This window comes from Marmota monax, unplaced genomic scaffold, assembly GCF_021218885.2.
Source record: "Marmota monax isolate L192 unplaced genomic scaffold, Marmota_monax_Labrador192_F-V1.1 WCK01_AAM20220418_F8-fsc00022, whole genome shotgun sequence".
NCBI lineage: Eukaryota > Metazoa > Chordata > Mammalia > Rodentia > Sciuridae > Marmota > Marmota monax.
Window position 1 is genome coordinate 28,423,710 of NW_026695215.1, and position 27,785 is coordinate 28,451,494.

At 41.6% G+C, this 27,785-nt stretch overlaps 1 protein-coding gene across 5 annotated transcripts in view; it reads left to right on the forward strand.

The window, feature by feature from the left end:
- The window catches only part of Pfkfb4 (6-phosphofructo-2-kinase/fructose-2,6-biphosphatase 4), a 43,680-nt gene that overhangs the window by 4,262 nt on the left and 11,633 nt on the right, over positions 1-27,785 (forward strand). For 3 of the 5 annotated variants that reach the window (XM_046431760.2, XM_058574845.1, XM_046431759.2), the window contains exons 2-9: positions 4,203-4,319; positions 4,457-4,553; positions 7,327-7,393; positions 12,408-12,482; positions 12,861-12,917; positions 13,538-13,659; positions 15,590-15,797; positions 16,363-16,509. In XM_046431760.2, coding sequence (XP_046287716.1) covers positions 4,203-4,319; positions 4,457-4,553; positions 7,327-7,393; positions 12,408-12,482; positions 12,861-12,917; positions 13,538-13,659; positions 15,590-15,797; positions 16,363-16,509 — 890 coding nt within the window. Of the gene's footprint in view, positions 1-3,594; positions 4,090-4,202; positions 4,320-4,456; positions 4,554-7,326; positions 7,394-12,407; positions 12,483-12,860; positions 12,918-13,537; positions 13,660-15,589; positions 15,798-16,362; positions 16,510-27,785 lie in introns of those variants that run through there. The other 2 variants (XM_046431761.2, XM_046431762.2) reach the window with 2 other exon arrangements.

Sequence of the window (27,785 nt, forward strand, 5' to 3'; positions counted from 1 at the left end):
AATAAGACCACTATGCCATAATGGACCCATCTTTGTGTCCATGGGGATGTAAGCATCCACATGTTTTATAGGTGAATAGTAAAACGCAAGAGAGGAACATCTAGAAGATAATCTGAAATTTGTGGAATTGCTAAGGGACACCTCTCCTGGAGTCCTGGATCTGCAGCTTTTTGTTACCAAGGAAAAGAAAGATTTGTTTTAGGAGTAACTGAAATATTGTAACAGATTAGCAACTTGGCAAGGATCTCAGAGGACATCTAGTTCAACTGGTGGTGCAGATATGGAAATAGATATTGGGAGATTGTCTGATGTGCCATGGTCTCCCTGAACTCCTGATCTCTGCTTGTGTGTGATAAGGCAGGGAGGGGGATCCTCTGTGCTGATGCTGCCAGGCTAGACTATGGCCATAGATTTGACAATAATGTGAGCCCTCCAGGAGAGGTTTGTGTGTTCTTCTGATCATACTGTGAGTCCTGGTAAGGGGTGGCTGTGGTTTATAAGCTGACCAAGTTCTGATGGGGCCTTGGCCATTCAGGATTCTCATTTTAAGTCATAAGGGGCTATGGCCTCAGCCTGGCCAGCCCTACTTAGACTCTTTTGGAGGTGTGGTGGCTGAAGCTCCTCTCTCTTATTCTTCTAACCAGCCTGTTAGGGCTGTGATGCTGACTAGGGGGCAGCTGCTATTATTTAATAAAGGGAAAGGAGTAAGAACCTTGATTTTGGAGGTGGGTATACTCAAGCTATTTACTGGCTGAGCTGTGTGGCCTTGAGCATGGAGCTGACCCTCCAGACTTTGGGATCCTTATCTATGCGAAGTGATAGTCATCATCTTTGATCTATGAAATGGCTGATTGACTGAGGGGTGTCCTTTGCTGCCATCACCTCCACTCACAGTTGGAAATTCTTCCCCTGCTTGATGAAATTCAGAGCCAATCCTGAGGGCCCAGAGGCTCTTACATTCCCCATCGTTGGCCTCAGAGGAGCTCTAGGGTGGGGCAGGCAGGGCTAGGGATAAAGAGGGTCCCAGGGATCACAGCAGGAAGAGCAATTTTTCTGATGACTTTTCTCATCCAAAAGGTTGCAAAGTGACAAGATTCTTACTGTTTGAGGACAGGACCAGTGTGTGCAGAGGACAATAGGAGGAGAGAGGACTTTTTGTATAGAGGGCAATAGAAGGAGGGAAAGAGGATTTTTTGTCTTTCTGAATGGGACCACCATGCACTATGTGTGTGTGTGTATAAAATATATATATATATATATATATATATATATATATATATATCACATATATATACAATATGTATATAATATATATGTTATAATATATATGTTATAATATAATATGTATATAATATACATATAGTATATATGTATATATATGTGTGTGTGTGTGTGTATATATATATATATATATATATACACACACGTATATATATGTGCTCCTGTCTTCCCTAATTTGGCCTAAGGAGGTAGGAGCAGGTACAGTTTCGAAATCTGTTGTAGACATTTGTGGCTCCCCTTTCAGTAGAAGTGCTTCTTGTCCTAGGCTTCTTATCTCCTAGAGCTCCTAGGACCTTCAGCAGATTTACAGGAAAGGCACCAGGGAGGGAAGCTGCTTATGTTCAGTGTTATAGGAAGTGTGTTTTGTTGTCCTGTTTGCTTAGTATCGGGGTCCTTGTGGGCTCAGAATTGCAGTTTTGTCTGCACACCCCAGCTCCTTTAGTCCGTGTGCTGTCTGTTTCAAGAACTGTAGTGTGTTTCCTTTTTATCATGACTGCAGTTTCTCCACTGCTGGAATTTCCCCAGCATTTTGCTGTTGTAAGCAGAGCTGCTATGAATATACTTGAACTTTGGTTTTCTTTGGGTCATTTCTTGTAACTTATCTTGAGGAGCAGAGATGATAGCTAATTTATTGCCTTGTTTTGTACTCTGGCTTGATTTGCTGGCCTGACTGCCCACCTTGCAAATTGATGGGAGAGGGGAAGGTGGATACTGTCACCAAATGATGTGGGAGGAAGTTCATGCCATGAGAAGAGGCCAGGGTCATCTCTGGGAAGACAGAAGATATGAAGGGGCAGGGGATGTAGAAACACAATCCTGAGGTCATGGGATCTCCCCCACACACACCAAGAAGCAGTGGAAAGAGGTGGCCTAATCATGGATCCCTTCTGATTAGTGGCTGATGGTCTACCCTTGAGAACTATGGCTAGCCTGGCCAAGAATTGTGCAAACAGCACAGGGCCTCAGTCATCTGCTAGCCTGAGGATTCAGGACCTTGCCTAACTTGTATTTCTCTCATTTAGGCCAAAGCTGAGGTTTTTCTGCATGTTTCTTCACTTTTGCTCACCGTTGGTCTGTGGTCCCGTAGGGTTCCTTCCTTCCTTTCCCTGGGGTTTGCAGATTGGGTCACATGGCCTTTTGCACAAAGGCCATGCACAGGAGTGATGAAAAATCCACTGGCAAGCAGGGACCTTTACTTCTCTGTGGGTCCTTCCAGGGACCAGTTTGTTGCCTTCACATCCCAAGTCCCAAGTGCAGTTAGTGCCAAAGTACATCTGAAACTTAGCCTGGTGTGCTGCTGGGATGAGGTAGATAGCACAGCTTCCTGGAAGTGGTTTGGTTTGTACATGAGTTTAGTGCTGGACTTTGCTGAGGAATTTTCATCCCATTTCATGGTGGGGACACCAAGGCTCAGAGTTGCTGGTGTCAGAATCAAGATAGGAATCTCTGCCTGTCCAATTCCTGATTTCCAAGCTAAGCTAAGAGGCCCCCATGAAGGGGGCCTGGCAGTCTATCTAAGGAGGGTTACTTGTGAAGGCAATTGTAGAACCAAGTGGGCAGACAATGGGCAGTGACAGTTCCCTATATCTGTTCATCAGGCTATCTGCTATGGTTTTACTGGCCCAGGTCCTGAGGATGATGAAAGAGAAGCTCTCTGAGGCTTCTGAGGTGAGATTGAATTTGATCTCATTGAAAGCTGAGTTGGATCATATGAGGCTGGCCGTTCTGTGGCCTTGGTGTCTGTTCTAGCCAACTAAGGCTCAGAGGAGTGGCCCTTCCCTACCTCTAGCCTCGGCAACTGACCTGTTGGCACATGATATCGTGGTGGACAGACTATCAGAAGGACTGTCCTTGTGGATATTGGTCTGGGATTTTATTTTTAGCCACTGGTGGCCCATCCCTGGTAGACTTCTAGATGCCTCCCTTCTCTTGCCCATATTTCTTAAACGCCAACATGGTACCAGGCCTCAAGACCCTGAATGGCTCAGACACTGCAGGCCTGCTTCTGCTCCAAGTGATCAGTTTAGAGAGGGTGATGGTGCACCAGGTGGTCATGAAAGTACCACAGAGAAAAGCTTGTTGAGAAAGCAGCTTTTAGTCTAGGCTTTGAAAAGAAATTCACCGTAGGGCTGGGATTGTGGCTCAGCGGTAGAGCCCTCACCTAGCATGTGTGAGGCCCTGGGTTCGATCCTCAGCACCACATAAAAATAAATAAATAAAATAAAGATATATTTTAAAAAAAGAAAAGAAAAAGAAATTCACCACAGGGAGGGCAAAACTGTGAGGCTTGTTGAGAGCCACAGTTTAGTCGGAATGACGCCTGGCATTTTGCTAGAGGGAATGGTTGAAAGGTGACCCTGCTCCGGGAATAGGGTGGCTCTGGGATTAGGGCGGATCCTGCTGGGAATAGGGCAGCTCGGGGATTAGGGCGGATCCTGCTGCCTCCGGCGCCAGAGTTGCTGTTTGAACCTACAAGGCTGTGTGGCGGCTGGGTTATTTTGTGCCCAGACAGACTGCGGCAGAGGCTGTATATGCTGACAGCACCGAATGATTGCTGGGATGGGGGGAACATGAGAATGTTAAGGTATGGATTCCTGGATGAGAGAGGCAGGCACTGAATACCCCTTGGGTCTTTCATGCAGCATGTCTGGTTGAGCTTTATAATTGCTGGTGCACATCAGAATGATAGCTGGTAAAATCCCTGTTGTGTCCACCAGAGCCAAGACAGTCCTGAGGAATAGGGATCTGCCAGCTTGAGACTGAGTGTGGGGTCTTCAGGGAGCTGTCTGATGCCAGGAGGCCTGGAAGGTACAGCTGATGCCAGTCCTGTGTCCTGAAGCTGAGAGACCACAGTCAGAGAAGGAGGGGCACACAGGAGGGGTCCTGGCTGTGTCTGACACTGTGTGCTGCTTTCCTTCCAGTTTGCATGACCAACTGCCCAACGCTCATTGTCATGGTGGGCCTGCCTGCCAGGGGCAAGACCTACATTTCTAAGAAGCTGACCAGATACCTGAACTGGATTGGTGTGCCTACTCGGGGTAAGCCTTCTAGAGGACACTGGGGGATATGTCGGGGAGGGGAAGAAGAAAGAGAAGGCCAGATGGTGGGGAAGGATCCTGGTCAGGAGTTGGTAGGTTTACTGTTCTGTGAAAGCTGAGCCTTTCCTTCCTCTCAGAATTCAACGTTGGCCAGTATCGTCGGGACATGGTCAAGACATACAAATCTTTTGAGTTTTTTCTCCCGGACAATGAAGAGGGCCTGAAAATCAGGAAGTAAGTACGTTGGGTATGGGGAAGCACTGTTGTTGAGAAGGCCAACAAATTATCACCTACTTGCTGAGAAGTCCTTGTAGCTTCTACAGCCGAGCAGCTGGTGAATGCCTGAGCTGTTCCTGAGCCCTAGCCATATTCTGCCTCAATGGCTGTGTTAAAGCCATTCTCTGGACCTCTGAGGATGTGGTGGGTTGGGATGTGATGGATCTAGAAACAAGAGGAAATGGTATATAGTCTCTTGGTGGCTGGCCCATTCCTACCCTGGTGTAAGGATCCTTGGTAAGGGCATCTTGTAAGACTACAGAAGCAGCTTCAGGGAGGGGAGAGATAGGTTAGAAGTGGCTGTGCTGAAGGACTACCACCCCAGGCCTTGCTGGTGGTGAGAGGAACCCTAGATGGTACAGAGATGGCCTCAGGGATAGAGCAGGGTGGGGTCTTTCCTCTCTTGCCCCAGAATAAGCACCTTCTGTATATTTAAAGCATGTTTGCCATGTGCTTGGCATGTTCTTGGCATCTGTGGGTCATGCTTGGCTTTGTTTTGAAGTGGCCTGTATGCTTCTGGGTGCGTAGTTCCCACTCCTACTCTTCTTAATGAGATAGAAATGTGCATATGATACCCTCATCCCCATTCAGACTTGAACTAAATAAACACTTTATCCAAGGAACTGAGCATGACTGCTGGTCTGAGGAGCTATGCTGTGCTCTTCTTGGCAGGTGTTATCAGGGTGATCAAGGAGCCCCTTGTCAAGCAAGGTGTAGTGGTACACACCCATAACCCAATGACTCATGAATCTGAGCCAAGAGGATAGCAAGTTTGAGACAAGACCCTGACTCAAAAAATTAAAAAAAAAAAAAAAAAAAAAGACTGGGAATCTGGGGATGTAGCTTGTTGGTAGAGCACCCTAGATTCATTCCAATCCCCAGTACTATTAAAAAAAAAAAGAAGAAGAAGAAGAAGAAAAAACACCTGAAGCCCCTGTCAGCCTAGGATGACAGAGACTTGCTTTGGGTTTTGGGCTCAGCCATTATGGTAGGGCAGTGAGCAGACATTGCTCAGCTCTAGTGACTTCTCTAAATCAAACAACCTCAAGGTAGAAGTTATGAGGTTGCCCCCACGAACTGGCAAAGTGACGCCATGGTCTGGACACTAGGCTGTTTATGCCTTCTATGGCCACCAGGGGGCAAGATCTCCCTACTGTGGGACTTTGAACTTCAGGCCACTTTGTTCCTGCTTTATTAGGGCTGGGCCAGGCTGATTCACCAAAAAGAGGGGTCTGATGTTCAGGTTTTTGTGGCCAACTTGCAGGTAAAATACAAGGCAGGGCCCTCTGGTGATGTGGAGCCAGATAAAAGAAAGAGGACTGATTTTGAGCCTGAAGATCAAACAAATGGGAACTTTACTCTTAGGGTGAAAAAATGAAAGTATAGATTAAAAAAAAAGTAATTTGTCTATATCTAGACCTTAAAGGAGAAATGGATAAAATAGGAAAGATATTTCTACATGCCAGTCCATATTGCAGCAATGAATAAAAGGGCTGAAATGTTCTGAAAATAGTGAAGTCAATAATCCATTATAGGTAAGGGTTACAAATTCCTGAGGGTCTATGGACCTGGGCTGAAGGACAGAGATGGTGACATCCTCCTTCAGAAGGTGTGGTTTTGGAAGTTCTCTCTTCCAGAACAGGAAATTGAACATTAAGCTTGATATTGTTGGGGCTGAGGATGTGGCTCAAGCGGTAGCGCGCTCGCCTGGCATGCGTGCGGCCCGGGTTCGATCCTCAGCACCACATACAAACAAAGATGTTGTGTCTGATGAAAACTAAAAAATAAATATTAAAAATTCTCTTTCTCTTTCTCTCTCTTTAAAAAAAATAAAGTAATAATATAATATTTTTTAAAAAAAAAAAGCTTGAGATTGCACTGGGAAAGTCATAATGTCTCTCTTCCCCCACCACCAGCCCCTGCATGTACACAAGAAAATGTCTTTTTTTAAAAGTACTTATTTTTTTTTTTAAAGAGAGGAGAGAGAGAGAGAGAATTTTTAATATTTATTTCTTAGTTTTCGGCGGACATAACATCTGTTTGTATGTGGTGCTGAGGATCGAACCTAGGCCGCACGCATGCTAGGCGAGCGCGCTACTGCTTGAGCCACATCCCCAGCTCCTAAAAGTACTTATTTTGATAATCAGGGGAAAATGCATGACAGTTAGAAATCATGAATAAGGCAAAGTGGCAGCATGGATTTATACACAATGACATGATGAGGGCAAAGTACAGAAATGGTATTTAAAAAAAAAATTTCTACTAACTGGGCATGGTGGTGCATGTTTGTAATCCCAGTGACTTAGGAGACTGAGGCAGGAGGACTCTAAGTTTGAAACCAGCCTCTGCAACTTAGCGAGTCCCTAAGCAACTTAGTGAGACCCTATCTCAAAATAAAATGAAAAAGGGCTGAAGTGGTACACATGTGTAATCAGCTACTTGGGAGGCTGAGGCAAGAGAATCACTGTTCAAGACTAGTCTAGGCAACATAGTGAGATTCCTGTCTCAGGAAAAAAAAAATCCAAATGTTCAGGAGTGCGTTTCACTAATTCTGCACCTTACAGGAGCAGAATTAGTGAAACACTAAAATTATTGCCAGGAAAAGAAGTGAAGCCTTGAAAAGTGAAGGAATCCTAGAGCTATCCCCCTTCCTATCTTGGATAGGGTAAGTTTCTGCATTCTCTTAGCTTGGGTAAGCTGCTGGGATGACCCTGTGTTTTTTCTCCTAAAGGCAGTGTGCCTTGGCAGCCCTCTGTGATGTCCGAAGATTCCTCAGTGAGGAGGGGGGTCATGTGGCGGTGAGTGTGAAATCCTGGTCACAGCTTGGAGTGAGACATGGGACCATATACATGTGTATCATCTACTCCTTTTCACATAAGGCATCTGGAAGGGGAGGTGGGGTGCATGTGCCCTAGATGCCTCTGGGTGCCAGCCTAAGGAGGAAGTTTGGGGTGGCTGTGAAGGATGAAGTTAGAGGAAACTCCTGGCCCAAGAGTTTTCCTCAGGGATTGTAACTGCATTTAACCCAAGAGGACTTCCCTTGGGAAGTCAGGGCTATCATTACACCTAAATTTTTGACACAAGTGATTTCTCCAGGTGTGGGAAGTCCTGCCTAGCATTTACTGCCTGTTCCAGGAACCAGCCGAGTCCCAGGAAGGAAATTCTACTACGTGGGGGCCCTTGCAGTAAGATGGAAGGGTGGGGCAAGTCTGAGCTAGGGTGTCAGCAGGGAAAGGCTCTAGCTCAGCCCTCTACTTCCAAACATGGGAGTTGTTCTTTCCCTTCTGCTTTCTACTTGGAGTTATTCCTCCTGGAGCTCTTTGTCCCCTGGCTTCAATATGGATTAAGTGCCTGTGGCACAGCTGTCACCCTGGGAGTTCTCTTCTCTCCTGGGTTGAATCCCCTGCTTCTAGATCTCATGTCTTCCTTAGCTTTGTTTACTGAGTTGCTTTGTTGAAGCACATCTTCCAGGAGCTTCCTAAGAAAGGTACATGAGGAGCTGGGTGTGGTGGTGCATGCATATAATCCCAGTGGCTTGGGAAGGGCTTGGGAGGCTGAGGCAGGAGGAACATGAGTTTAAAGCCAGCCTCAGCAACTTAGTAAGGCCCTAAGTAACTCATTGAGACCGTGTCTCTAAATAAAATATAAAACAGGACTGGAGATCTGGCTCATGGTTAAGCACCCCTGGATTTATTCCCCAGTACCAAAATATAAATAAATAAAAAAATAAAGAAAAGTAATTGAGAAGAAAAGTGTATGAAGGTTTGCATATCAAAAATGTCTTCTCCTACTCCCTGTCTCTCTTCTCTCCCCTCCCTTCCTTCTCTTTCTTCATCCTCACATTTCATGGTTGGGTAAAGAATTTTAGGTTACAAAAACTTTTTACAACCTTGTTTTAAAGCTTCTAGAGAGACCACACAGAAATCTTATGTTGTTGATTTCTTGATCTTTGTATAAGGTTCATCTATTGAAATGATCTGGGGACTTTTCATGCTCCTTTCCCTTTTGGAGAACTTTAGGTCTTCAAGGCAAAGGACCTTATGTTAGGTCTTCTCTCCTCTACCCTGTTGTCTTTTAGGGGGCCCTTGCCATATCTTCCATATCAGGGAAATTGTCATACATTATGTCTTTGATGAACCTGTGCTACTTTCTGGCAACTCATTTCTCAATTCTCCCATTTCTGAGCTGCTTTTTCTAGATTCCTGATGGCTACATGCTAAGCTTGATCCCTGATTTTGTTTCCCCACCTCATTTTCTCTGTCTTTTTTGTTTTGAGGCAGACTTCCTCAACATTATAAGTGGTTGAATATTTTTAAAATTTCAGGGTCTGGGAATGTATCTCATTGTTATAGAACTAGCCTAGTATATGCAAGGCCCTGGATTCAGTCCCCAGCACTACTGAAAAAATAAAAGGAAAGAAAATCAGTGATTATACTTTTCTTTTTCTCTGAGTAGTCCAGGTTTTTTTTTTTTTTTGAGGCGGGTTGGGGGTACAGGGATTGAACTCAGGGGCATTCAACCACATCCCCATATCCCTTTTTTTGTATTTTATTTAAGCAGGGTCTCACTGAGTTGCTTAGGGCCTCACTAAATTGCTGAGGCTGGCTTTGAACTCATGATCCTCTTGCCTCAGCCTCCCAAGCTGCTGGGATTACAGTCGTGCACCACCACATCTGGCAAGTGGTTCAGTTTTTAGAAGTTTGTTCTTGTTTTGTGGTTACTATATCCTTCTGTATCTCTCTTTGGGATTTTAAAAGATTTCTTTTTCTTTTTTTTTTTTTACCTTTTTAGTACTGGGGATTGAACTCAGGGGTACTTGACCACTGAGCCACATCTCCAGCCCTATTTTTTGGTATTTTATTAGAGACAGGTTCTCACTGAGTTGCTTAGCGCCTTTGCAGTTGCTGAGGCTGGCTTTGAACTCGCAATTCTCCTGTCTCAGCCTCCCAAGCCACTGGGATTACAGGCGTGCGCCTCCGTGCCCAGCTTTTTTTTTCTTTTTAATGTTTTCTTCTGTTCTATGTCCTGTTTTCATTTTCTTCAAGTACCTTTTTTTGTTTTGTTTTCTTTGATTTTCTGTTTGATTTTCTCTTTTTCTTTCCTTCTTTTTTTTTCAGTACTGGGTATTGAACCAAGGGACATTCAACCACTGAGCTACATCCTCAGTCCTTTAAAAATTTTCTTTTGAGACAGGGTCTCACTAAATTGCTGAGATTAGCCTTAAACTTTCCATCTTCTTGCCTCAGCCTCCCAAGTTGTTGGTATTATAGGCAGGTACTTGGCTAGTCTTTGTTTTTCTTTTCTTTCTTTCTTTTATTAGAGCTTTAGAGTTACACGTGGTAGTTGTTCATCCTGACAAACTCATACATACATGGAAATTATTTCAGTTCATGATCCTCCCCCTTTTCCCTTCCATCCTCCCTCCCCTTTTCCATTTTTCTTCCTCTACTCTGCTAGACTTCCATATTATATTAATTTATTTTTGATTGGTTCTTTACATTATCCTATTCTTCCCTCCCCCTTGCTTTTATTTTATTTGAACTTCCACATATGAGAGAAAATATTTGATTTTTGAGTTTCTGAGTTTGGCTAATTTCACTTAGCATGATATTCTCCATTTTCATTCATTTACTGGCAAATACTATTATTTCATTCTTTTTTATGGCTGAATAGAACTCCATTACTGCAGTGTGTGTGTGTGTGTACATATGTATATATGTTAAGAAATTGTGACATATGTATATATTACATATATATTGTGATATATGTATATGAAATATGAATGCTCAACAAATTTTGAAAAAATGTTCAACATCTCTAGCATATATATATATATATATATATATATATATATATATCGCAATTTCTTAATCCATTCATATATTGACAAACATCTGTGTTGATTCCATAATGTAGCTATTGTGAATTGTGCCGCTATAAACATTGATGTAGCTGTATTGCTGTCATATACTGATTTTAGATTTTTTGGGGAAGATACTAAGGAGTGGGTTAGCTGGTCATATGGTGGTTCCATTCCTAGTTTTTTTTTTTTTTTTTTGATACTGGGACACTCGAACACTGAGCCACATCCCCAGTCCTATTTTTTTAGAGACAGGGTCTCACTGAGTTGCTTAGCACCTCACTTTTGCTGAGGCTGGCTTAGAATTTGCAATCCTGCTGCCTTACCTTGAGAGCCACTGGGATTATAGGCATGCACCACCTGCCCATCCCATCCCTAGTTTTTTGAAGAATCTTCATATTGCTTTCCAGAGTGTTTGTATTAGTCTATAGTTCTACCAGCAATGTACATGTATACCTTTTCCCCTACAACCTCACCAGCATTTATTATTGTTTATATTCTTGATCATAGCCATTCTGACTGGAATGAGATGAAATCTTAGTGTAGTTTTATTTTTCTTGTTAGAAGTTTTGCTTGAATGTCCACCGAGCCATGGTTGGATGCCCCTTTTAAAAAGTGATGGTGCAGTCCCCACCAATCTAAAATATGCCATTTATACTATATCTTCCCTTATAGAGATGAGTCTGTTTCTGAATACTGTTTACTGTTGCACTAACATGTTTTCATACCCATACACCAATATACATTGTCTAAACACTCTAAATGTGCAAATAAGTTTTATACTAGAACTAGTTTTCTCAGCTTAATTGTTCTTCATTAATATATTGGCTATTGTTCCTTTTTGATTTGCAACTTAAATTTTAGAATAAGTTTTTCAAGCTACACAAAGAACCTTTTAGGCTTTTTACTAGAATTGTATTAAATCTCTTGATCAATTTGGGGATAAATTTTAATGATATCAAATCTTTCTGTCCTTGAAAATGACATGGCTCTTCATTTTTAAATATCTTTCAATAAAGTTTTATGATTTTCTCCATTAAAAATGGAAAAAAAAGTGACAGTGCAAAAGCTGATTGAATGTTTTAATGGCTACATTGTACCTAGGGGTGCTTGGATAGGTCCAGGCACTTCATAAGGAGCCCAGTGGGTCAGTGTCTGGCTGGGTAGGGCAGGGAGCAGGCCTGGGGTTTCAACTACTCTTTGTTGGATCTCCAGTCAATCTTCCCATTTCTTCTCCACCCTCGTCCCTTTTTTCAGAGAAGCCCATGCCTCATTCTAGGGCAAGTGGATATGCTCTGGCTTGTGTTTGTTTTTCTGCATTTCTCTGAGTCCGTCACCAGGTGTCTATCTCCTATCCTCTTGTTCTCTTTATCCTATTGGAATCTGAGTATGGAGTGGAAATAACGTAGATTCAGTTCACCTATATTTATATATTCATCTGTTTTTCATTAACAAAATATATGAGACAGACTAATTTCATTTTATAAAGAAGTTTACTTAGCTTACTGTTTTAAAGGCTGAAAATGTAACATCAGACAATTCATTGGTTTAGTCTCCGTAGGGGCCTAATGGCATCAAGGTGGGACCCCATGTGGGAGGAAGAGATCACATTGGGATACAGGAAGCCAGAGACCTGGGTGGGCCAGACTTGCTGTTTTTATAACAATCCTCTCTGGAGAACTATCATAACATGAACCTTGGGGGATCAACAACAGCACCATGTTTAACTAGTTTTACTGGAGTTCCTATTTGTTACATATGAACTAAGTGACTGCTATATGCATTACTGAATCATTTATCTGTGAAAGTCTGCAGGTGACTGGCCAGGCCAGTCATCTAGGCAGCAGCTGGTCCTAGTGAGAAATCCAGTTCTCAGAGATGGTCTCATTGCAGCCCCCTGGTGAACTATTTTCCCCAGGGCAAAGGGTGAGTTAACTCCAGTTTGGTCCTAGGTTTTTGATGCAACCAATACCACCCGAGAGCGGAGAGCAACTATATTTAATTTTGGGGAACAGAATGGCTACAAGGTGAGACCTTTTCACCTCCCCTCCTTGGTTGGGTCATCTGGGGTACCTTTCAGAGTCTCCTGATGCACATAGGGCTTTGGGCTACCATGGTTCCTGAGTATAATTTGGGATGAGAGGTCCTATTTTTTTTTTTCTCTCTTCCTGGGGTTTTCTTTCCAGGGGGAAAGGAGGTTGTAATGGAAGAGTCCAAGATAAGGCCATACTTCTTTAGCTCTGTGATCCCTGACCCTGATTCCGCCCCCTTGAAAGAAAGGCCTCGGGGCCTGGCTGCTAGTTCACATTGCCCTGGGTGGGGTGGAGAATTCTATGGAAGAAGGCCCAGAGCCTTAAAGATGTTTTCCCTCCTACCAACCCTGGTGCTTCTGGTTTTTGCTGCAGACATTTTTTGTTGAGTCCATCTGTGTAGATCCTGAGGTCATAGCTGCCAACATCGTGGTGAGTGGTGCATTGGGGGCAATAATGAAACAAAAGGTGGCATGTGAGAGTGAGGCCCTTCTTCAGATTTGGGTTGGTTCTGGGCTGACTTTCATTTAATCTTCTTGAACATTTTGGGGGTGGAGAAGTAGTGTAGCTTCCAAAGCTGGGTCACATGAATCTGGACCCCTGAGGACCACTCATGGAAAGCTGTGTGGCTCCTGGGTATTCATTCTTGCTCTTTCCTCCTACCTTCATTCTTGTTCTTTCCTCCTTCTCCCTCCACTCCTCCCTCCATAATCCCCTGGACAGTGGGAGAAGGAGTGGGGATGGGGGTTTTGTTTTCCTAAGGAATGACCATGTGGGCTTGGGGAGATAGGACAGGTTGGGAAAGGCTTATAGGCCTTCCTGGACCAACAAGGTAAGGGACTTCAATCTCAGGGCACTTGTGTGTGAACTCAGAGCAGGGAGGTGCTTGTCTCTTCCTTACGGGAAAATTCCCCTAACTTCTAGCCACAGGCCCCAGCCCTGGCCTGGCCTCTGGCCCAGACTTCCCCATCCCCCTGCCCAGCAGTCTCCTTTATCATCTCTGACTGGCCTTCAATCCTGATATGCCCTTACTCTGTACTTGGCTTCTGCAGCAAGTTAAACTGGGCAGTCCTGACTATGTCAACCGTGACAGCGATGAGGCCACAGAGGATTTCATGAGGCGCATTGAGTGCTATGAGAACTCCTACGAGTCACTGGATGAGGACCTGGACAGGTGAGTGAGGAGAATGCTGTGTCCTCTAGCTACAGTGGGTGAGTGGTAGGGAGTCCTACTTGGTAGCCACCTTGTGGCTCCCCATGGTGGTAGCTGAAGACCACACCAAAAGGCAGAGATGGTCTGACCTTTTTTGTTTCTTTTCTTGGGGCAGAAATTGTTGGCCAGAGGTGACTTGTAGAACACCTGGTAGCTCTTCTGGATCTCTGCGAGTCAGGATTTCCTATTATTCTACCATAAAACCAAATCTAATTTTTGTGCAGAGAGTCTTCTTACAAGGCATTTGTAAACATTATATACTGTTCTTTCAATGTGCAATCTATTTTGGGGAGAGGAGGGAGACCCAGACCCTGCCTGTGAACAGTGGGCAGCAATCAGTGCTTGTTAGCTCCACTTGCCTTCCTCTGGAATGGAAGAGCAAGCAGGACTATTGAGTGGCAAGGGGTCTTTAGGTCCATAAGGGGCATGCAATGGAGGATCTTATAGCTGGGATCAGCAAGCATTTTCTGTAAAGGGTCAGATAGTGAATATTTTATTTAGGCTTTGGAATGTGTCTAGTCTCTGTTCCAGTGACTCAGCTCTGCCATTGTAGTACAAAAGAAACAGTATGCAAATAAGCAGGTGTGTTCCAGTAAAAGTTTATAAAAACAGCCTATGGCTGCATTTGAATTGCTGACTCTAGTTTGCCAACTCCAGTTTCTTCACATAAATGGGCAGTGGTTAAGTAAATAACAGTGTAGCCCTTGGTAAAATATTACATAGTAACTGTCAATCATAATTATGGAGAGGCATGGCAGAATATATGTTGTGTAACATTAAGTGGAAGGCTGAAATATAGATGTGTGCCCAGGTCCTGTATAATCATATAAGAATATATAATGCATATGAACTAAGGAACACAAGCAACTGTTAGAGGGATAGTTTCTGGAAATGTTTATAGAACAGTCAGTTCTGGACAGGCCCTGGCCTGAGACATCTCTCTTTTGTCTACTGGGCTCTAGAAACCAGCCCAGATCTGGATAGAGCTAACGGCCCTTTGGGCCTCTCTGTAGCTTTCGTTTTGCCTCAGGTTTCCCCAGCACATATTTCGCCTCCTTGTCCTATGATGCAACTGTACATAGGGGCTCCTCTAGAGCAGCTCCTATTAGATTTTTCAGGAAACATTGCTGTTTTTGTTGGTAATGTTAGAGTAATAACCCTAAACTGAGGCCCCATGGACTAAACAGAATTCAAATGTGAATATCCAGAGGCCTCTTAGGTGGATCACAGCCTGTCCCTACCCCTGCCAGCATAAGTATGTTCTCCAAGCTTTAGGGTCATATAGGTCTAAACCAGAGAAAGTAACTGAGCTGGGTTTATCAGCTGCTACCACCAAGACCATCCTTCTGTGTTTCTTGTCTTGTCCACCAGCTGTCTGATGTAGGGTGTGGCAGCTGCTTGGTATATATAAATGACCTGGACTGGGTTCTTCGGGGAGGGGTTTTCTGGAGGAAGCAAAGCTGACCAGGAAGCATGGGGAGCTTTTGCATTTGCCAGCCACTCCCAGGTCAACCCTTGGGAAAATTGTCTCTTGTTTCAACTTACAGACGGTGTATTGAGAGCTCAGAGGTAGGGAAGAAGGGACCTGGGGGACACATGAGCAGCAATAAAAGTCATGATGTGGTATGACTGGCCACTGCTTTGGATGTCACCTTTGTAAGCATGATTAGTGTTGAGCACTTCTCACTGGACTTGTCTGTGTGTCATATGTGGTATGTTGCTCCTGCCTCACCCTTATTACTTGCACACCAGCTAATGGTCCTGAGTGCTGTGATCTCATCTTGTTGGTTGAAGATGTAAGGCCTTACAACTGGGTCCTGTGGCTGGCCAGTGTGCCTTCTAAGGTCCCTGGCCACACTCACAGGCCTCTCTCTACCTTCTCTCTGGAAAGGGATCTGTCCTATATCAAGATCATGGACGTGGGGCAGAGCTACGTGGTGAACCGTGTAGCTGACCACATCCAGAGCCGAATCGTATATTACCTCATGAACATCCATGTGACTCCCCGTTCCATCTACCTCTGCCGGCATGGGGAGAGTGAGCTCAACCTCAAGGGCCGTATCGGTGGGGACCCAGGACTATCCCCCCGGGGCAGGGAGGTCAGTGTGTATGTACCTGCCCATTGGTACCTCTGGGTGGCTGGATATCTGTATATGTGTGTGTACTATGATTGGGCTTCTGTGCAATTGAGGTTCATGACCTTCATTCAGTCTAGAATATTTCTATCCTGTAGGGAAGGTCATCAGTCACCTAGCAAATGCCTAGAACTCTGGTCTCCATGTGAGCTGTCATTAGCTGAGCCCTTTTTCTGGCAGAGTTCTACAACCCTTGGAGTGACATGAGCCCCAGCAGTGCTGAAGGGTTGGGGGGCTGATAGCTGTGCCATAGTCTAGAGGGATATTGAGGCCTCAGCAGGAAGATCATGTGGCCTAGGGCATATGGACTGGGGTGGGAGGATCAACAAATCATGGCTGAAACTGCTTTCAGGGCCTGGGGAGAGTGCCCTAGAATATTGCTTGTAAGTCTATGTCATTGGGAGTTCATGTTTTTTACTAAACCTGTGTTCTCTGAGGCTGAGCATGATCCCATGGACTCTATGGCTATAGGATCCTTTTAGGGCAACCCAGGACCTACAGGTCTGAATTTGCCTGTGATATGTTTCAGTTTGCAAAGAGTCTGGCCCAGTTCATCAGTGACCAGAACATCAAGGATCTGAAGGTCTGGACGAGCCAGATGAAGAGGACGATCCAGACAGCTGAGGCACTGGGTGTACCTTATGAGCAGTGGAAGGTTCTCAATGAGATTGATGCGGTAATTACCATCCTTTCCTTGCCCTGCCTGTTTCCAGAGCACAGTGCTAAGTGTCAGGGAAAACTTTCTCTTTAATTTACTTCATTGTTTTTTTGACTCCCCCTTCTCTTACATTTAAACGAACTAGATTAATCAAAATTCATTTTTTAAAATGTTTATTTATTTTTTAGTTATAGGTGGACACAATATCTTTATTTTATTTTTATGTGGTTCTAAGGATTGAATCCAGTGCCCCATGCATACTAGGCGAGCACTCTACCTCTGAGCCATAACCCCAGATTTATTTTGATGTTCTGATAAAAGCTTTAAATCTGTTCTTTCCCCGGTTAATTCATTTGCCTGTAGCCATTTAAAAATTTTTTTTGAAGTGCAGAAGAAACAGTATACATCTACAACAGAAATTGTAGATGGACAGAATACCATCCTTTTATTTGTTTTTTTTATGTGGTGCTAAGGATAGAACCCAATGCCCCACACATGCTAGGCAAGTGCTCTGCCACTGTGCTACAGCCCAGTCCCACCTATAGCCATTTATCTATACTTTTTCTGTCAATTTATTTTACTTAATTTTATATTAAGTTCTTACATATATGTATCTTTTTATCACATTATTTTAATTATAGTAGTTTCTGCTGTATTTTTTGGCTCTTTGGAAGCTTATGTGAGATCTTTTGCTTTTTTTTTTTTTTCTTTTACATTGTCTACCTTTTCCTTTTTCTTTTCTTTTTTCTTTCTGTACTAGGAATTGAATCCCGGTCTTTGTGCATGCTAGGCAAGTGCTGTACTGCTGAGCTACATCCCAGCCCTTTTTAAAATTTTATTTTGAGACAGGGTCTCACTACGTTGCCCAGGCCAGCTTCAGACTTTCAATCTTCCTGCCTCAGCCTCCTGAGTAGCTGGGATTTCAGCTATGTACTACCTTGCCCAGCTCTTTTTCTTATTGATTTTTAGGAGTAATTTATATGTTTTGGATTTAATGCATACCTGGTAATTTTTGATTGAGTGCTGGACATTTTGAAGAATAATTATGGAGATAATTTGAGATTTTAGTTTATGTTATCTTTCTCCGGAAGATTTATTTTTACTTCTGGAAGGCAGTTAGTGGATCACCTTAGTTTAGTCAGGAATAGAGTTGTTTCAAAGTGGTACTTTGGTTTCTGTGGAGGCTACTCAATTTTGAAGTCACTCTTACTGTTGGAGTGTAGTCTTTAAGGTTTTCACTGAAAACCCTAGGGGCCCAGCCTTTTTTGTTGTTGTTGTCTCTTTGGCCCAAGACTGCTGAAAGCTCTACTAAGCTTCTGCTCAGTTCTTATTTTCTGCTTGGCTTCTTACCTTTCAGCTTCCACTTTCAGATTGGCAAAATCTAAAAGAAAAAGTGATACGTATCACATATCAACTTCACCTCTTTAGACCTCCCTTTGCTCTAAGATCTTGACCTCTCAAGTCCTCTCTATCCTGGTAACTCTATGATGATATCAAACAGATTAAAAAAAATTTTTCTCTCTGGTTTTTCTAGTTGCTCTTGTTTCTAGTTGGTTGAAACAAGCTAGTTTTCCATTGCCTGAAGCAGAAGTCTCTAACAGGATCAGATTTGAATCTTAGAAAGATCACCTCAACTCATGTTGAGAATGTTTTTGTTGGAGTGAAGTGGGAGATGAGCTGGGGAAGGAGACTAGTTGGAGCACTTGAGTGGATTGGTAAGGTGTTTACATCTAAAACTTGGGTGATGACAGTGATAGAGGGAGGAATGGATGGATTTGAGGGATGTTTATTCATCCTTCAAACTTTTGTGAGCCCACCCTGTGCCAAGGAACTATGGCCAGGTTCTCAGGACCAGAGAGGGAAGTGGTAGAACTTGTGGGGATAAAGGGAAAAAAGTATCCAGGATGACTGTAGGTTTCCAGTCACTGGGATGAATTCTGGAGCAAGGAAAATGATGAACTCACACTAGAGCAAGCTGTCTTTTTCTTTACCCACATGGTAGATGCTCAGTAAATATGCACTGAATGAGAGAAAGGAATTCCTGGGAAATATTAAAAAACAGATACCTAAGAGACAGTTTGATCTCTTAAGAGAGAGTTGAGCTTGTTCATCTCCATATAGGCATGATACTTGAGATTGTGGAATGGATAAGAGGGTAGAAGGAGACGAAGCAGGGCTCAGGAAAAAGTCCTGGGAAACCTCAACATTTAAGGGTTAAGGAGAAGCCTTTAAATAGCCATCTAATGAAGTGGAAGGGAAACCAAGCTGATGGGATCCTTTGGAAATCAAGGCAGAAAGAAGGACACAGTATCAGGGAGGGCTGATACTTGGGAATGAGGCACTGAGGTCAGGCTCCAAATTAACCACTTGTATGTCAACAGTGTCACTAGGCTTCTTGATATGAGCTTGGTGGGGCTGGAGCCCTGTGGGAATGGGTGGGAAGTGAATGGACGGCAAGGAGGCTCAGAGGTGAACCTGGCCAGGTATAAGCTGACAAGGTATGGCTGGTAGAAAGGGAGAGAGTGGAGGCTCAAGGGACCCTGAGAGGTTCCAGAGGCCCAGATTCCTGAGTAACAGGAGGGGAGGAGGGGAACGTGGGCACAGAAAAATTTGATGTCTTTTTCCTTAGAGTCTAGCTCTGTCTGGTTATTCCCAGTCCACCCAAAACTCATAGCCAGATTTTTTTTTACTCTAGTAAGTTTCCAGTTGATTTTTGTGGATTTTCTTGAGGAGCTATTATCTGAAATAAGGATAATCCAGATTTTTCCTTCCTAATTTAGGTATCTTGTGTTTCTGTTTCATATTATTACATTGGCAAGAGTATGTGATGAGCAGTGTACATGTTCTTTTTGTTGCTTAATTTTTTTTTTTTTTTAGAGAGAGAATTTTAATATTTATTTTTTAGTTTTTGGCGGACACAACATCTTTGTTTGTATGTGGTGCTGAGGATCGAACCCGGGCCGCACGCATGCCAGGCGAGCGCGCCATCACTTGAGCCACATCCCCAGCCCTTTCGTGCTTAATTTAATGGACCTGTCCTTTAGGCTTCCATCTTTTGGAAAGGTGATAGATGACTGAGATGATTCTGTCCTGATTTATTTTAAAAATTTTTTATACGGAATTTCAGTTATACATAAAGATCAAGAGAATATTATGATGAAGAATACCAACTTCAACATGTTCAACATATGTGTTTAATCTCCATCCCCCCAAATCCAGGCAGAATGTTTCAATTCAGTATATATCTCTAGAAATAAATTAAGGACTTTTTTCTCATTACTGTAACTGTATTGTCATTATGAAACCTCAAAAAAAAATTCCTCTGATTGTCTTATAAAATTTTTTTATAGTTGTTTTGTTTAAATTAGAACTTAAATCAGAAATCTTGTCATTTGTAGCAATATGGATGAGCCTAGACGACGTCATGAAAAATGAAATAGTCCAGCCACAGAAAGGCAAAGGTCACATGATCTCATTCATACATGGAATATATTTTTTTAATCTTTATTTTGTTTTTATATGGTGTTGAGAATCGAACCCAGTGCCTCAACGCATGCTAGGCGAGCACACTACCACTTGAGCCACATCCCCAGCCCAATATGTGGAATCTTAAAAAAACTGATCTTATAGAATAAGAACAGAGGATCCAGGCTGGAAAGCGGGTGGGAGAGAAAAAGTGTGAATCATGGGTACTGAAACACATTAGGTAGAAATAAGTTCTGTTCCACAAAACAATAGGATGTGATAGTAGTTAACAACTGTATATTTCAAAATAGCTAGAGAGAATTTTGAATGTTCCTAACACAAAGGAATGATAAATGTTAGAGGTGATGGATATGCTAATTACTCTGATTTGATCATTATACACTGTATATATGTGATGAAATATCACACTAGTCTCCATAAATAAGTACATGATTATGTGTCAATTAAAATTTTTTTTAAAAAGAACTTAAATCAAGTCAACATATTGCATGTACACAGTGTCCCTTTTTTTTTTTTTTTTTTTTTAATTTTTTTGGTACTGGGGATTGAACCCAGGGGTGCTTTACCACTAATCCACATTCCCCAGCCTTCTTTTATATTTTATTTAGAAACATGATCTTACTGAGTTGCTTAGAGCCTCACTAGGTTTCTGAGGCTGGCCTTGAACTCATGATCCTTCTGCCTCAGCCTCTGGAGTTGCTGAGTTTACAGGCATGTACCACCATACTCCACATTTTTTTTAAAGAGTTTAAAAAATCATTTATTGAGGTAATATTTTTCCTCATTGGACCTATTGATAATGAAACATTGTTTTCTAGTATCAGATCATTGTATTCTTAGAGTAAACCTTAATTGATTGTGATAAGTTATTCTTGAACTTGATTTTATGTGGGTTTGTGTCTTGGGATCATATCTGGGACCTCACACATGAGGCAAACACTCTTCCACTGACCTACCTCTCCAGCTTTATTATTATTATTATTATTATATGTTTTTTAATTTTTCTACTTAGTTGTACATAACAGTAGATCCATCCCTTTTTTATAAATTTTATTTTGAGACTGGGGCTCACTTAGTTGCTCAGGTTAGCCTAGAAACTGTGATCCTCCTGCCTCAACTTGGGATTATAGGCATGTACCATTATGCCTGGCTTAGGCTAGGCCTTCGTACTTTGAGATAATTGTTTGATAATAATTAAAATTTACTCATTAGTCCATTCTTTAAAAACATATGCTTGAGTCATCTTACCTCCAGAACTGTTTGAAACATATGACAGAGTTGAAAGACTTATGGGAATACCTGTATATCTACTGTATTATTTTTCTATTGCTACATAACAAATACCAAAAACAGTATTTTCAAACAATACACATCTATTATTTCACAGTTGCTGTAGGTCAGGAGCCTGACAAAGTGTGGCTGAATTCTTTGCTAAGGTTTTTACCAGGCTACACTCAAGGTGTTGGCTATGGTGTCCATCTCATTTGAGGCTCAGGATCTCCTCCAAGTTCACATTGACTGTCAGAATTTATCTCCTCATTGCTGAAGTTGTAAGGTCCTGTTTTTTTCCTAGCTGTCAGTAAGGGTGTTCTAAGCTATTAGAGGCCATCTATAATTCTTGCCATATGGACCTCTCACAGCTTGGCAGCTTATTTCTTCAAAGTCAGTAAGAGATAATCAATCTCTCTCTTTCTGTCCTCCTCCCTCCTTCCACCTCCTCTCTTTCTCTAAATGAAATGTTAAATCTGCTAAAATTAAATCTTATAATATAACCATGAGATTGACAGCCTATCACATTTGCAATAGTCTGTTGATTAGAAGAAGTTCACAGATTCTGCCTGTACTCAGGGGGAGGGGATTATGTAAGAGCTTGGCTTATGGAAGTCAAGAACTCCAATCCTGCCAGATTCTACTGTCAGCCTTTTACTGTATCTGCTTTTTCACTTTCTATTTATTTCTCCCTCTGAGTCATATCACCATTTCCTTCAAAATAATCTCATTGTTTAGGAATGGGGAAGCAAGTGTGGGTTTAGTTGAAGTAAGATTAGCTGTGTATTGTTAATATTTGTGGCTAAGAAGTGGGTGCATGGGTTCATTATACTATTGTCTCTACTTTTCTGTGTAGCTGAAAATTTCTATTAAAATTTTTATATGTACAACTCTTTAATTTCAGCTTCTTTATAGCATTCAAATTTTTCTGTCTTTAGTTTTTGTTTACCCCTCATCATAAAGTAATAGTTGAATGCTAAATAATCTATAATTATGCTGTGCAAAGTGGCACACGCCTATAATCCCAGTGGCTCAGGAGGCTGAGGCAGGAGAATCATGAGTTCAAAGCCAGTCTGAGCAATTTAGCAAGGCACTAAGCAATTTAGCGAGACCTTGTCTCTAAATACAGTATAAAAAAGCTGGGGATGTGGCTCAGTGGTTAAGTACCCCTGGATTCAATTCACAGTACCAAAACAAACCCAAAACCAAAACAAAACAAAAACCTATAATTATGACTTTGTTTTTCTCACATTTCTATTTTGCTTTATATAGTTTATTTTTTTTTACCTATTTTGGTATTTTTTGTGAAGTAATTTAAATCTCTTACCTATGAATTTGTGAGATATGAAAGAAAACAGATGGCCACTTTAATTAGTCTAATTTTATGACAGTGTATAAAGGGACTCTTTACAAAGATATGGGCAGGGGATGTGGAAACCATAGGCCTGTTACGTTGTGTTGACCTCCTAACTGCAGGGACCATTGCTCCCCTTGGACAAAGGAGAGAAGAGAAAGTAAGAGGATACTGAACCTGAGGCAGGGAGCAGAGAGGGAAGGCAGTGTAATGGGATGGTCCTTGGTGAGGACCTAGATTGCTAAAAGCAACCTCTGTAATTACAGAATGAGCCTGGGAATGAACATTTGAACTTCACTCACTTCCTTCCCTGTAACTTCCTTTCAGGGTTCCTCATGGTCTTATAATGGTCAGCTTCCTGGGCTGAAAGCAGTGGAAAAGGGGAAAGGGAGGCACAAATGGGATGAAACAGCACAGTATCTCTTTAAAGGTGTTGTTCCATTTTCTTCTGGGTTGCATTGGTTTGAAAAGGTTTGTTGTCATTCTCCTCTGTTCTGTACTTAATGTAACTTCTTTTTCTCTGACTGTTTTTTTTTTTTTGTACTGGGGCTTGAACCCAGAGGTGTTTTACAACAGAGCTATACCCCTAGCACTTTTTAAAAAAATTTAAATTTTGAGACAGGGTCGCACTAAGTTGGTGAGGCTGGCTTCAAATTTGCAATCCTCCTGTCTCAGCCTCCCTAGTCACTGGGATTGCAGGTGTGCACTGCTGCACCCAGCTTGACAGCTTTTTTTTTTTTTTGGTTGTCAATGGATACAATAACTTTATTTATATTTATTTATTGAGTACTGGGGTTTTAACTCAGGGGTACTTGACCACTGAGCCACATCCCCAGTTCTATTTTGTATTTTATTTAGAGACAGGGTCTCACTGAGTTGTTTAGCACTTTGCTTTTGCTGAAGCTGGCTTTGAACTCATGATTGTCCTACCTCAGCATCCTGAGCTGCTGGGATTACAGGCATGTACCACCATGCTGGCTATTTTATTTATTTATTTTTATGTTGTGCTGAGGATTGAACCCAGTACTTCACACATTCCAGGCAAGCACTCTACCACTGAGCCACAACCACAACCCTTAACTGCTTTTTTATATTCTCTCTGTATCATTGATTTTCAGCATTTGATTATGATGTGCTCTGATATGGGATTCTTTATGTTTATCCTATTTGGGCTTCATTGAGATTTGTTATTTGTGGGTTTCTAAATAGAAAGTTTGAAATTTTCAGCTATCATTCCTTCAAATGTTTTCTTTTGGGGGGTACCAAGGATTGAACTGAGGGTCATTTGCCCACTAAACTGCATCCCTAGCCCTATTTTGTATTTTATTTAGAAACGGGTCTCACTGAGTTATTTAGAGCCTTGTTTTTGCTGAGGCTGGCTTTGAACTCTCCATTCTCCTGTCTCAGCCTCCTGGCCGCTGGGATTACAGTTGTGCACCACTGTGCCTGGTTCAAATATGTTTTCTGCCATCCCCTTTTCCCACCCTGGATTCCAACCATATTTACCCCCAGACCACTTGGTATTATCCCATAGCTCACTGAACTTCTGTTTTATCTGTTTTTGACTTCTGTTCTTTTTTTTTTTTTTTTCCTTTCAGTCTTTTCTTTTTCCTGAATTTTATTTTGGATAGTTTCTTTCTATTGCTGTGTTTTTAAGTTCACTTATTTTTACTTCTGCTTTTTTTCCCCCCGTTTTGGTTAAGAAAATCAGCTGGCTGTATTATTTTGATGGGAGGGGACTCATGAGCTCTTGGTTGGAGTTGTTTGCTCTTAACCTCTGCAGATGGTGGCCATAGATCAGGGTGGCTCTTGTTCTTGTGGATTTTGTGCCTGATTCTGCTGAGGGTGCTCCACATGTCTTCTTATTGATGGTGGTCCCCAAGAGGAGATAACTGGCTTTCACTGGCTGTATCTCTGTTTCATGACCACCATAGCTCCTTTGCTACAAATTCTAGGCAACTCCTCAATCATCAGAAACATCTCAAGCCCTAACAATCTTGTTTTAATTTGTAATTTTTTTTTCAATATTAAGGATTGGATACAAGGCACTCTACCACTGAGCTACATCCTCATCCCTTTAAATTTTTATTTTGAGATAGGATCTCCCTAAGTTTACACAGATTGACCTTGAACTTGGAATTCTCCTGCCTCTGCCTCCTGAGTAGTTGGGATTACAGGCATACCCTACTGCACCTGGCCTATTTTAACCATTTTTTTTGAGTGTATTTTTCAGTGGGATTAAATACATTCACACTGTTGCATAACAATCACTGTCATCCATTTCCAGAACTCTTTTCATCTTGTAAAACAGAAACTCTGTACCCAGTACATTATAACTCTTCATTATTCACTTCCCATTAGTCCCTGGCAACCACTTTCTGTCCTTAAAACTATGATTACTTTAAGTACCTTTTTATCACTGACTTATTTCACTTAATATACTGTCCTCGAGATTCATCTATGTTGTAGCATGTGTCAGAATTTCCTTGCTTTTTAAAGCTGAAAATATTCCTTTGTTTGTATATTCATATGATGCTTTACTTACCCAATCATCTGTTGATGGCCAGTTTGGTTGCTTCCAGCTTATAGCTCTTATGTATAATGCTGCTGTTAATATGAGTGTAGAAATATCTCTTCAAGATACTGTTCTCAATTTAGTTCTTTTTGGTACATAATTAGAAGTGGAATTGCTAGATCGTGTGGTGATTCTATTTTTATTTTTTTTGAAGAACTGCTATATTGTTTTCCTCAGCAACTGTACATTTTGCAATCCCATCAATGATGTGCAAATGTTCAGTTTCTCCATATCCTTGTCAATATGTGTTATTCCCCCCCCCCCTCATATTATTAGAGATTAAACCCAGGGGGCACTTTGTAACTGAGCTGCATTCCCACAACCTTGCTTTTTTTTGTTTTGTTTTGTTATTCTGAGATAGGATCATGCTGAGTTTCTGAGGCTGGCCTTGAATTTGTGATCCTCTTGCCTCAGCCTTTCAAGTTCCTGGAATTACAAACATGTGCCACTATTATTTTTAAAATATTTTGTTAGTTGTTGATATTTATTTATATGTGGTGCTGAGAATCAAGCCCAGTGCCTTACACATGCTAGGCAAGTGTTCTACCACTGAGCCATAATCCCAGTCCATTTATTATTATTATTATTATATTATTATTATTATTATTATTATTTTAAAATTTGTTTTAATTAGTTATACATGACAGTAGAATGCACTTATGAACTTTGATATATCACTCATAGATGGGTTATAATTTCTTATTTTTCTGAGTGTACATGTTGTGGAATCACATTGGTCATGCAGTCATATATATACATAAAGGAATAATGTTTGTTTTATTCTACTATCCTTCCTATCCCCACATCCTCTCCCCTCCCCTCCCCTCCCCTCCCCTCCTTTCACTTCCCTCTACCTAATCTAAGGTAACTCTATTCTTCTCTAGTGTCCTGCTGCCCTCATTGTGAATTAGCATCCACATATTAGAGAAAACATTTGGCCTTTGGCTTTTTGGGTTTGGCTTATTTGGCTTAGCATGATATTCTCCAACTCCATCCATTTATCAGCAAATGCCATATTTCATTCTTCTTTAAAGCTGAGTAATATTTCATTGAATATATATACCACATTTTCTTTATCCATTCATCTATTGAAGGACACCTAGGTTGGTTCCATAGTTCAGCTATGGAACTTTAACTATGTGAATTGAGCTTCTATAAACATTGACATGGCCCATTTATTTTTTTGATAGTAGCCATACTAATAATGTATGTGAGGTGGCATCTCACTGTGGTTATTATGTGCCATTTCTGCTTTTTGTTCATATTGTTTGGTTATATTTGCTTGAAGGGAGCATATATTTGGTATGTTTTTTAGCATACTATAAAAGCTTTTTAAAATTAATTTTTCAAAAGTTTTTAGTTGTAGATGAATACTATACCTTTATTGTATTTATTTATTTATATATACATATTTATTTTTATTTTTATTTTTATTTTTTTTAGTTTTCGGCGGACACAGCATCTTTGTTTGTATGTGGTGCTGAGGACCGAACCCGGGCCGCATGCATGCCAAGCGAGCGCGCTACCGCTTGAGTCATCCCCAGCCCCCCTTTATTGTATTTATTAATTTTTTTTTGGTGCTGAGTATTGAACCCAGTGCCTCACGCATGCTAGGCAAGGGCTCTACTACTGAGCTATAATCTCGGCCCATAAAAGCTTTTATATTGAAGGAGGGTCTAAAACCATTTACATTTATTATTATTGTTAGTTTGGACAGTGCTAGGGAATCAAACCCAGGGCCTCACATGTGCTATGCAAATGCTGTACCACTGTATATGCCCAAACCTCATTTATTATTATTAGATGTAGTAGTATTGTTTGATCTTGTTTCAGTACTTGGTTTTCTCTTTATTCCAATTTTTCTTGAATACATTATCTTTTCTGTTTTTTAGAAGGTAGGCAGTGTACTTATTCCAGTAGTACCTTAAAGCTTTCAAAGACATTCCTAAGTAGGATGCACGTAAATAGAGGAATAAGCTGGGCATAGTGGCACTCACTTGTAATTCCAGCTTCTTGGAAGCAGGAAGATCATAAGTTTAATGTCAGCCAGGGCAACTTAGCAAGACCCTATCTCAAAATAAAAAAATAAAAAAAAGTAGGGGATGTAGCTTAGTGATAGAGCATTTGCCTAGAATGTGTGAGGCCCTGGGTTTGATCTCCAGCATTGAAAAGATAGATAGATGGGCTGGGGATGTGGCTCAAGTGGTAGCACGCTCACCTGGCATGCATGCGGCCTGGGTCCCATCTTCAGCACCACATACAAACAAAGATGTTGTGTCCGCCGAAAACTAAAAAATAAATATTAAAAAAAAAGAAAAGATAGATAGATAGATAGATAAATGGGGGAATGAATTAGGTAAAATACACTTATCAAAGTTAGTAACAGGAAAATCATTTTTGATTTGTTGTTGGGAAAGAGGAGGGTTTGTTACTTCTATTTCCTTTCATTAACATAATTGGGCAGAGTATAGCACCATGGTTTTGTTTTTTCTGTTTTTTTTTTTCTCCAGAATTGTTTATCTGTTTTTAAAAAAAAGCAATTTTTATAACCTATTTCATGGCTCTTTTAAGTCATCTTGTGGCCAGTGACAGTCGAGGAGGCCTGTAGCC